The sequence below is a fragment of the Polypterus senegalus genome, chromosome 1 (assembly GCF_016835505.1).
Source record: "Polypterus senegalus isolate Bchr_013 chromosome 1, ASM1683550v1, whole genome shotgun sequence".
NCBI classification, from domain to species: domain Eukaryota; kingdom Metazoa; phylum Chordata; class Cladistia; order Polypteriformes; family Polypteridae; genus Polypterus; species Polypterus senegalus.
In genome coordinates, this window is record NC_053154.1 from 82,053,922 (window position 1) to 82,066,040 (window position 12,119).

Genomic DNA, 12,119 nt, shown 5'->3' on the forward strand with positions numbered 1-12,119 from the left:
GAAAAACGCATACAAGCTTATTCATAAGTCCAGCTATTGCGGAAACAAAGCACGGTGTAAACCGTAAGTTTAAATTAAGTTTATGGACATGCTCCCGCTGCCGTTTGTCATGCCTTAGATGAATACTTTATTTGCAAGATACAAGTTTAATGAGAAGATACGAGGTATAAACGAGACTTTGGATCACTTTGTAACGAAGTTAAAATTGCTTTAGCGAGAAACGTTTAAATGCCGGGTCTTAGCTAACATTAAATAAAGCCGTGGACATCGGAACATCACACAAGAGAGCAGCTCATGTGAACTGACTGAACGCAGTACGAGTGATCACTTCCATGCATCAAACCTGTTCAAAAAACGCATTACACAATTGACAAGGTAGGAAAAGAATATGCTCCGAGTTGAGCTCCACAGGTAACGCGGTCTTGCAGAAGCAACTTCGTCACGCTGCCACCAAATACTCAGAGAAAAATCCACAAGTTAATACACATGCTGTCTCTAGAGTTTCTCCACACTCAATGTATTCCTCGCATCCCTGTTATACTCTCTGATCTCCCATTTCAATTCAAATGCCTCAAATTTCCAGTAAGGCTCTGCTTCGCGATGACAAGTGATAAGTCTCAGGGACAGACCCTACAAAAGGTTGCCATTGATTTGAGGCAACATTGCTTTTCTCCGGGACCACTATACGTTGCATTCTCAAGAGTGAGCTCCCACAGCTTGGTCATATTACAACCGGACTGCTGAACTGACAACGTGGTATACAAAGAGATCCTTAACAGATAGTTATTGGTATATTTTCCCTCAGTTTAAAAAGGTTTTCTTTTCTTCTTAATAAAAATTTAAAAGCAGTACTTCGTCGCTGCGAAGCGCAGGGATTTTGCTATATACAGTATATATATATGTGGATATGTATATATATATGTGTTGTGAAGGACAGCCGGGTCCCATGCCCGTCAGGGATGCCCCTGCTGCTTATGTTCCAGGGCAGCCGCCATGGGCAGTCCAATACCTCCCCCGGGACGCTTGGTGGCAGCCTCCCTGGCTGACGGTGATTCCCCAACCGCCCGCAGGGCTCCATGGGAGATGGAGTCCTCCACAGCTTGGTTGGGGCACGGGGTGGCCGCTGGGGTGGGGCTGTCTGCTTCCCACAGCCCGGCTGGACGAGTCTTCAGCCCCACCCGGAAGTGCAATTAGGACCAGGTGGTTAATCACCTGGAACGCTTCTGTTTGGGCTATAAAAGGGCCCAGCCACCACCACTCGGTGAGCCAGAGTTGGGAGGAAGGAGACGAAGCTTGTCTGGGAGGAGTGGTGGAGCGAGGTGGAGAATTGTTTGTGTTTGGTGCTTTTGGGACTGTGTTTGGGCTGTGTGGCACGGGGAAGACATGTCCCACAGCCGAAGAAAACTAATAAAGTCTTTGTGCTGTTTATACGCGTGCCTCCGTGTCCATCTGTGTCGGGTCAGGCGCCTATATAGCGCCTTTGTTACAGTGTGTATATATGTAGATATGTATATATATGTAGATCTGTATATATATGTCTGTGTATATATATATATATATATATATAGATATATATGTGTGTGTGTGTGTATGTATGAATGTATGTGTAAGTGTGTATATATATGTATATTTATCTGTATGTATGTATGTGTATATGTATATATGTATAGATATGTGTATATGTAGATATGTATATATGTACTGTATATGTATATATGTTTACATGTGTGTGTGTGTATATATATATATATATATATATATATATATATATGACAGCAACACTTAAAACAGTGACAACACAATTACATTGACAATCATGTTACGTTATTTTTAAAATGTTTCCTTTTCTTTTTCATAACTTCTTTAACACACTACTTCTCCGCTGCGAAGCGCGGGTATTTTGCTAGTATGTATATATAATTTAGTAAATAGAACAAATAATAAATTAGAATATTGTAGCATCCCAGTCAGAAGGAAGGCCTTTTGGAGTGACTGTTGGGTCCGATTGAGGGAGGGCGGAGTACAGCATGGAGAACTAACAGCGGGGGTATGATTGACACGGAAAGGGGAGGTGGTGGTACCCAGGACTGAAGGAGGGTGGAGAGGTTCATTGGAGAACGGGTGAGAATTTTATGTTTTGGTGTTTTCTGTTTTTGCTTTTCTTTAACAGCGTTTCTCAGGACCACAAATATGAGAGAAATATAGGAAATTGTAATTAGTTCATAGTCAAAGACATTCTTTTTTTTTGCTGTTATAACACTGTTTTTTTTTTTTCTTCTTTATTGTTCAAGTAAATTGCTTTTTGAGCTTTACCTCATCCATCTGCTTTTTTCTTCTTTTCGAACCTGACGCGGCTGTCGCTACAATATGATTATGGAAAGAGGGAGAATGAGAGAGAGAGACATACACTGTACAGAAGACAAAGAGTGAGTTCAGTTAGGTTTTATTCTTATTCTTATACAAAACACAGTTTATAAAGGTGCAAAGAAAAGAATTACTTTAAACATGGACTTTGTTCTCCTTAGTGGCAATGGGCAACAAAATAGTCATTGCAGGCCATAGTCATTGCACAGACTAAGGTCAGATATTCACTGAAGTCCACTTCACCGTCCTTATCTTGGTCCAGACTTTTCATGATTTTATCAATTTCATCAGCTTTACCCTGTGCAAAAGAAATATTATGAAAAGATGATATATGGTGCGGTCCATTAAGATGCTTACGTGAAAGACAATATCCTCATCTGATCCCATTTATATTAAGAATGACATACAAAAATAGTTTTTTTAACAATAGTAAACCTATCCATCCATCTTGAAGCTCATCATGCTCGGAGTCATGGACATGGACGCACACAGTAAAATGCAAAGCAGACTTGTTCATACAGGCCCAAGGTCAGTTTTGCTAGAGGAAGCAAATGTATTACTTAATAACTGGTGGTTGGCCTCAAACAAAATTCAAACCAGAGGCAAATTTATATCTGATGTATAAAGAAGGAAATACTTAAGGCAGGAGGTGAAAAAAATTCATAAATAAATGTTTACAAGCATGGATGGTGATGCCCAAGATCTACTGTAGCTCTCATTGCTCTAATACGTCAGTTTGTATTCATGCAGGCTGCTTCAAAAGAACTTCTTCAAGATGCAGCTGTTTTGCATAATTAAATAGAAATGCAGATTCAGTTGTGTCATCTTTGACTCTTAATAAAATTTTAAAAAAATATGGGGGTGGAGGGCTTGCTTGGGACAATTCATACGATACTGCATTCTTTTGCAAAGTTATCAAGTCTTTGGAATGGCTCTCAAAGTGCTGGGCTTGCTTATACTCAGTTAAGCTGTGTGTACTTCACAGGATTCTAACTCAAAATACATTGAGCAGCAAGATGTAGGGAAGCCAAAGCAGAAAACCTGTGTATTACAAAAGAGCATAAAGATATGAACTGAGTCCCATTTCCTCATCTCAGAGTGGGTGACTATTAAGAGTTCTCTAAATCCTTCATTGTGCAATACAAACCAGAATGTTTTCTGAGAGCTGCATAAACAAAGGTGACAATCGTGAACACATCTGACACGACAGAGCAAGACTGGAGGGAGAATAAAAACCATTTAAAGCCTGCCGTTGTGGCCCAAGGTACTACACTGAAACTCATAAGGCTGACAGTTCAATCCCCACCCCTGGTTTACTTTGTGATTCTGGGACAACACCTTAACTCGCATGTATGCTAGTCATCATTGAGGTGTAAAATTAGAAGACATGTCATTAGTAGGTACATGCATAAAGAATTTGATCAAAGATATACTCCACTCATTTTAACTCTTTCAGGGTGGATGTCGACTTTTGTCAACAGCAGAGGTTGAGGGCAGATGTCAGGGGCAGAGTGCGATAATAAGCTGTAAAATGTTGCCAATTACATTACAGGTAGACCCTCTTTGCTTGGAGGACTGTTAGGCTTGTTGACTTGACGTTGAATCCCTGCGTGTGTGTGGGAAGCGTTGAGTGTAAACAGCTTCTGGAATGGCGTCAACATCAGGAGAGACAGCAAAGTGAGCAGGCAAAGCAAAATGTTCTCCACATTATTTATTTCTTTTTTGCTTTTTGGGTACTTTTGCTAAATCAGACTCTGACTTATCAAACTCCGAATTTGATGCAAGCAATCTGTAAATTGAACATAAAAGACAGGTAGCTGCTTTTTGTCCAGAAAGTGGCTTTCAGCTGATGAGTGATAAGACAAACAGGTATGTAATATGTATGTCAATTTACTTATGGTAGAGGCTCGTGGAACACAAAAAACAGTGAAATTTGCCATAAATAAATATTTTATGTTGATTTACTGTATGTGAGATTTTTAGAAAACTTGAGTTTTTTTTTTTAATATTCAACCCTGGGAGAAAAGAAAAAACAATTAGCCCTAAAAGAGTTAAATGGTAGAACCCATGCTTTAATAGCACTTATGGATGTTCCAGTATCACACTGTTGTTACTGACTGCATTATTTCCCTATAGATATTCTACATACAAATTCACACTGCTGCCTTTAAACACCTGCCCAAGGTATACAGATAACTGAATAAACGTACTTTGCCAATTGCTGGTCCAAACTCTTCATTCAGCAAGTCAATCAGCTCCCCTTTGCTTAGAGTATTCTTGTTTCCTTCCTTTCCCGCATATTTATGGAAGGCTTTGGTGACACAAGCCATTCCCTGAACCAGAGACATTGTAGATGGTGTTATCTAAAAGAAGATGGAAAAGAGAGGCAGTGAAAAGTCTCAAATGAAGATTGCTCCGACTGCCGATGTAGTTCCACCAAATCTTTTTGAACTCTTATTTTCGATCAAAGGCAAACATGAACTACACATCACCAGGATACATGAAAATGGTTAAACACAATGTAGCTCTCCTGTAGAAAGTGACCACATAACTCATTCACATATCAGACTTAATGAGAAACGAGACATCATTTTTATTTTAAGGACACAGGGAGATGGTGTTAAGGATGTGGCCAGAAACAGCAGGACCTGGAGAAGACACAGTGAACCAGTTGGAATTCCTTCTATCTCCTGGCCTTACTCGCTTTGATTCATGAGGCGCTCGACCTTATCCCAGGCAGGATTGGGTTTAAAGTTGGAACCAATTCTGGTCAGGTTACCAGTAAAAGGGGAAATTCGCAGAAGGTCAATTTTGAGAGGCAAATCAGCTAAACCTCCACAACTTTAGGATGTGGGTGAACCCACAATACCCAGAGAATACCTCAAATGGACACAGGGAGAATGTGCAAAGCCACACACTAGAACACAGGCGTCGTACTCCAGGCCTGGAGGGCCGCAGTGGCTACAGGTTTTCATTCTAACCCTTTTCCTAATCAGTGACCTGTTTTCACTGCAAATTAACATTTTAATAGCCCTGTTAGAAGGATTCAGTAATCTGAATTGATTCGCTTCCTCATTAAAATGCAGCCAAACAGAAATGAGACGTGAAACGAGCCAACAGATGACCAGCTAAACTGGGGCTTCAAACTCCAACCAGTTTCTCAATGAGAAGCCAATTCTTGCTGTTAATTAAACTTATTATTTAATTCCCTGGCTTGTTGTTGCTCTCGTTCTGCCAAAGCAGACATTTCCAAAACTATTGATTTTCTGCTTTTAATAAGAACATCGTCAGTGTTTTGGTGAGTTGAGAGATCAACCTTACTGAGACCTTCACCTTTCTTAATTTTCAGATATTGTGTGATGTGGCGGATTGTTTTGTGCCTCATTATTGTTTGGCTGCTAATTAAGGAAAAATAAACAACTAAAGTGCCTGAGTCAAGTTAATTAAAAGGAGTAATTAAGAGCAAAAACTGGTCACTAAAAAAGAAGATGGTTAGAATGAAACCCTACAGCCACTGCAGCCCTCCAGGACTGGAGTTTGACACCCCGCTCTAGAAATAACAAAGCAAAATGTACAATAACCCAGATATTAGTACATTGACAGCAGTATTAAACCCACTTTTATATAATATCCAGGTTTAAAGTTACATATTATGTGAAGCAACTGGCCAAAACCTTTTTATTTGCCTTGGACACCCGAGTCAGATTTTTCGAGAATGTTGGTACCTAAATGTGTGTATCTCCTATACCGTTTTCCACTTTGGGGGTTTCTGCTGAAAGAACCATATGAACTCATCCAGCACTCTGGTAGTAAGGTACAAAAAGCAGGAAGAAGTGGGTTGAAGTGTCTTTGATGGCTCATTGTTGATGGGAAGACAAATGTGACACAACTCCAGCTATTCCAGCTCCGCTTCACTTGAGCCAACCATTGAAAATCAAACAAAAGTGCTTCAAATCATAGACTTGGAATGTCTGCACATTGGAATCCACAGGATCTTTACTCTATTTAATATACATGAAAATACGGTTACGCCAGCAAGTTTTCTTTGCTGTATTAACAGAGGATTTCAACCCATAAGCTCCTTCTCTGCCTGTACTTCCCTGCAGTTATTTTTGTATATCTAGCAGCCCGTCAGACCAGATAGCCTGAAGTGGCTTTTGCGTACGGCAGAACTCCAAGTAATCCTCAGCTAGCTCTGCCTTTGGGGGACTGCAACTAACACGCTCTGAACCGCATATTTCTGGCCAGTGCATGTAAACTGCCATTTTAAGAGAAGGTTCACACCCATATTGGAGTGTTGTTAAAAAAAAGAAAAATTGCCAACCTTTTAAGCAAAAAGAATAAAAAGAAAATTCATGTCTGTCAAAAACCTGACAAACATGCTTCAGTGAATCGACCAGGTCAGTACGAGAAGGCAGGCTGTCTGCATTGCCACACCCTTCTTAAAATGAAGCAGAACATGAATATGGAAAATCTAACACTAGAGCCATTCTGACAGCCTAAAAAAAGGGCATCAATCAAATGAACATAATTTCACCAAAATAACATTGTGAAGTTTAGAGGGCCATCGAAATACAACTTGCAGCTATAGTACTTGATGACTTAAGGGAAGTGGAGCCATCCTGGTGGTGTTCTCATGACAGTCTGCATCAGAATAAAAGAATAAAATACCAACCTGACCAAGAACTGATACTCTTAAACCAGTAAATCTTTAAGCACTCCAAGACATAGAACGTTAAGCAAAGCTTTTAAATCCAAGCATTAGAAATCCTCTAACAATTTTTTTAATTATTGTAAAACCTGTACTTCCAGTGCAGCATCATATACACACTAAGCTCAGTTTTAAAATGAATCCATGTGGGAAGAGGAGTTTGCAAATGGCAGACCTTTCTTAGGTTTTGGAGATTTATTTTACATTAGATCACCAGTTCAGTAATTCACTTACGCACAGTGTTATCTCAAATCTTCTGTCAATACTAAACTCCAGTTTTATGAAACTTTCAGGTCGGCTGTAAGATTTCAGAGCTAATAATTCTTATGGGAAGGCTTTCCTCCTTAAGTTTCTCTTAATAACTCTGCTCCTTCCCAGTCGAAGATTCATATCAGCAATAATGCAGTTGTGTCACAGAGCTTGTTCATTTACTGGCTGGTGTCCCTTCTAAAGTACAAAATGTAATTTGCAAAAAATGGACAAACTGAGTCAAAGAATTTGGTGAAACCAAACTGTTTTACAGTCCATTTTGGAAGACTCAAATAGTCTGCTAAGCATCTATCCACTTCCTCAACCCACATTATCGTTGGGCAAATGGCAGGAGTGAACGGGATACAGGATGCACATCTGTCACAGGGCACACACATTCACACAGAGCCACCCACCCTGCACATCTCTAGGAAGAATCCTGGGAGGCACGAGGAAAAGTCCTCACATGCACACCCCACAAAGATGGCAAGTACAGTTTTCAAAATTATTTTTTTTATCAGCAACTCAAGTAAACAAACAAAAAATTAAACAAACCAACCAAATCGAAAGTGTGAATGTTTGGAACAGGATGTAATTTTTTTTTATTTTAAATGTAGTGCGTTAAATTCCTTGAGGTGTAATCTTGAAGTTTACTGAGAAGAAGATGGAGGTTTACAAAACACACACCACACCCACCCATACAGCACAAAAACAAAATGGAGGAGATGCTGTTCTGAAGGGAATCATTAACCAGGCTGGCATGTATGATTAGGATTGATCACTTGAAACAGTTATTTCCAAAAAATGTTGGTATACCAATTTTTAATAAACACTCACAAGAAGGCACTTCAAATCAGTCATTTAAAGTTATTACTTACCAGTTTTCATGTCTAAAGTGTAAAACTGAAGTACAACTCATTATGCTATGAAGGTGTGTACATGCCACGGTTAGCGCCAGTGTGGACCTGCAGGAACCAAGCCCCTCCTCCCAGGCAGGTTTGCCCCTTGACACAAATTCTTCATAAAATGAACTGGATAAAAAAATATTATTTGGTAAAATAATGATCCTGGACATCAGTGTGCTGCTATTTGAACATGAGAGCTGCAGAGATTCTATTCCCAGACCATCCAACTGCACTCTTGTAGTCGGGGCTTCCTTTAACAACCGCTTTTGAATGAGTTATGTTCCGCATAAGAGCCATAGTGTGGTTTTACTTTATCTAGGATGAAGTGATTTAATGTACATTAATGTGTGTTAATGACTGCATTCTGTGGTAGGCTAAGCCTCATTCGAGTCATTCTTGATTATGTTGTAATTATTAATGATGTCCTGGTCAGTGTAACAGAGCATTCAGCACTGTATGTGTCAGCCTGTGTGCTTACAGGTTCCCCCTTACTCATGTTTTACTGAGAACTTTTCTTAGCTTTGGGTTTGTTGATCTGTGGTGCCGACCTGCAGCGCTGCATTGTGCTCTAGTCTGCTGGGTATGAATGTTCTGGCAGTACTTATTATGAATTGAAAGTACTGTGTGTTTAATTAAACTAATCACGCAAGAACTGCCATGTGTTCTGGCAGTGGAACAGTGCATGCCAGCTCATGCTCATACATATGCCCACCTTAAATCAAACACTGGCAGACTACAGTGTCACGTCATCATCTCATTGCAAAAGTAGAGATAAAAGTATAAAGGACTCTAGATAAACTGGGCGAGTTGTAGTTTAAAGAAATGCATTACATGATCTTTGCCGATGGAAATTCAGAAAGGCATTCTAGCATTTTTTTTTTTTTTTGAGTTTTTAGAATGTGCCAGCTTAAGCCAGTTTGGGTTTGCAATGAACCACAACATATCCTCTGGCAGAAACCTTAAAAGGAATGTCGTCAACTACTGGGCACTGGCACTCTCACAGCAGTCCAGTTTAGGGTGACGAGGCCTGCATCGCGACTTCCGTGTTTTGAGTTTCGGCCGACCGAATGCACTGAGAATCATGGCAAAGTTGGTTCGTGCTGTTAATTTAATGTAATCCGCTCTTAATTTTGCCTGGTATTATAGCAGAACCACTCATGCTCTGTAAACGTATTGTCCTTAAACGAATTGGCTGAAGTTTTAAGACAACGCACAAAATACTAGAATCTTCCAAGTGATCATTGTAGGAAAGAGCAACCGCCAACAACTGAAAAGAGCATATATGAGGCAAATAAAAAGATTGCGTGTAGCTCTTCAGTAATAAAGTTTAATTCGTCAATGATAAAACCAAAATGTTCATAGCGGTATACAGCTTGCCAGTAAAGTGAAGTAAAGATCGGGCTGCGGTGGCGTAGTGGTTACCCCAATAGCTCGACCCTGGCTTTAAATGCCAGCCTGGCACGGCATTGCTGTGTTTTCGCTCTCTCTCTCTGTCCTTCCTAGTCTTTTCCCACCACACCCCAAAAGGCACGACGGACTGATTGACTGGCAACTGGAAATGCGCCAGTGATGTCGCGAACAACTGTGTGCCATGTGATAAACTGCAACTTCACGGTTGGTGCCCGATTTACTCTCGATGCTCTCAGCTACGCTGTCCTCAGGTAACCATATGTTGGAGTAATCCAAGTGGGAAAATTATGAACGTACTAAATAATAAAGCCGCACCATGAATTGATCAAGCGCGAGCTTTGCACCCAAGTGGTAGATCTTCAGTGCTTTTACCAGTTCGGTCTATGGAAAGTCGCCCACAAGCACCAGTCCTATAATTAATTTGAAAACGTGAAACACGGCATGACAAATACTATAAAAATATCCGATCACCGCTAAGCAGGCAAAACAGACCTGATGTATGCACCCCACTGACTGTACTCTTTCCCGATACCCACCCTTTCAAGCCAAGTTTGGGCTTTATTTCTACCTTCGTGTACTCTACGTCCACTCTGGGCGTAAGATGACAACTGTAATGCAATAAGCTAAAAGACCGCTGCTCAACTAATTAAGCATTTTACAGTCTGTAATATCTGACACGTCTCCGATCGCTTAATATAAATCGGCAACCAGCCAATAGGCGTTACCGTAAAAATGAGTTTCAGATTAACACTCAAAAACTGTGCCCATCGCTGTTGTGATTCCTTGTCCTTACAATATGATCGAAAACAAGTTAGTCCAGTTTTCGCAAGCCGAGCCACGCCCTTGTTTTATGCAGAGATTAGCTACGCAGTAGAATGAACACCCAAAGATCCTAACGGCGACGAACAAAAGAAGTTTAAATAACTTTATAACGGGGGTTACTTTTTTGCTCACAGTCAGCTCACTCGCATACAAGTTTTACAAGTAATGCGCATCTTGCCCAGGGCGGAGCAAAAAATCTCTTAGATAAACTAAGGAATTTACGAGTCAGGAATGGAGTCTGACACACCGATTTGACTGTTTAGTGATGAGAATACAATTTAAATCCCGATTCGTACTTACCTGCGCGTTTTCGAATCCTACCCGCTTTCAAATGTATAATTGGTATCTTGGGTTACATCACACCGTTATGTCCATCAGTTCTCTAACCCGCTAGGAATTTTAAAAACATCAAAAAAAAACGAGGAACCCGATCTTACCTATTGGGCTGAAAGAATCCGAGAAAGAGAAGAACAAGAAAAGGCGCAAAACTGAACGGCCACGCAGAATAAATTGCTGAACCCCTCACACCCTCCCTCCTGTAGCCCTTAAAGACAGCGACGCGCAAGTCCTCGGCCACTTCCCATTGGCTGCTTAGGAGAGCGGACTCTCTCTCTCTCTTCCTCTATCCGTCTGCCAGTTTTTGGAGTTTTAAAATGGACTTTTATTGCTGAATTGTAATTACCACCATATACAAATATGACTCCAACGCCCAAGTGAAAACGGATGGACATTTTTTTTTAAAGTTGTATTTACGCAACATCAGAAACGACACACGGATTTAATTAAGTCAACTGCAAAATGAGCCAAACGAGATGCTGTGTAGTTAAGAGTCATTTTATAGCCTTACAAAGATTGTATATAGATCAGTATTGTTCTGTGATCGCTTGGACATGAGTGGGATCTCGTGATAATAAAATTTAAAAAGAAAGATATGCCGTGATCTGGTTGAGAAATCTGTGGTGAAATGGGTGTGGCACACTTCATATCCACCTGATCGAGGATGAGCAAATAGCGGAGTATTTGCTGGTTGGCACTACTCTGTCGCAACCACTTCAATGAGCCTGCTTCTTTTGTTTAAGACGTATCAGTTATATATACAGTATTTATATTAGATTAGAAAAGCTTTGCATGCATATCATATACAGTATTACATTAGATTAGATAAACTTTGTTAATCCCAAGGGGAAATTCAGATGCATACAACAGAAAAAAAAAACAAAACATAAAAAACAAGGACACAGACTCACAGCACAAGAAATACAGCCAATCAATCAACCAATTGATAAATAAATAAGTGTATATCATGTCGATATTTAAAATGAACTTAACATCTACATAGGGAGGACGCATCGGATTGCCTGACAGCAGTGGGTAGAAAAGACCCGCAGAAGCACTTCTTAGCCAGTGGCTAAAAGTGCTCCAAGAGAGTGCCTCCTGGAGGAGATTTTTCATAATGGCGTCTGTTTGCCCCCATCCTCTTTTCTGCAACAGCCTCCAGTGTGTCCAGGTTTCACCCTGTGATGGGGCAGGCTTTCCTGATACGTTTGTTCAGGCATTGTGCATCTTTTCAGCTCAAGTTGCTTCCTCAGGAGACTGCAGTGTAAAACACCACACTGCTTCTATAAACTGGTAGAACATTTCCAGTACCTTACATACAT

The 12,119-nt window shown here is 40.4% G+C and overlaps 1 protein-coding gene across 1 annotated transcript; it reads right to left on the bottom strand.

Moving 5' to 3' along the window:
- Positions 1 to 2,426: 2,426 nt before the first annotated feature.
- Positions 2,427 to 10,862, bottom strand: LOC120528159 (ictacalcin-like). Its single transcript, XM_039752236.1, has 3 exons — positions 10,762 to 10,862; positions 4,575 to 4,727; positions 2,427 to 2,662 (listed from the first exon to the last, which is right to left on the bottom strand). The coding sequence occupies exons 2-3, from the start codon at positions 4,710 to 4,712 to the stop codon at positions 2,522 to 2,524; spliced, it is 279 nt and encodes a 92-aa protein (XP_039608170.1). The 5' UTR covers positions 4,713 to 4,727; positions 10,762 to 10,862; the 3' UTR covers positions 2,427 to 2,521.
- Between the last annotated feature and the right edge of the window lie 1,257 nt (positions 10,863 to 12,119).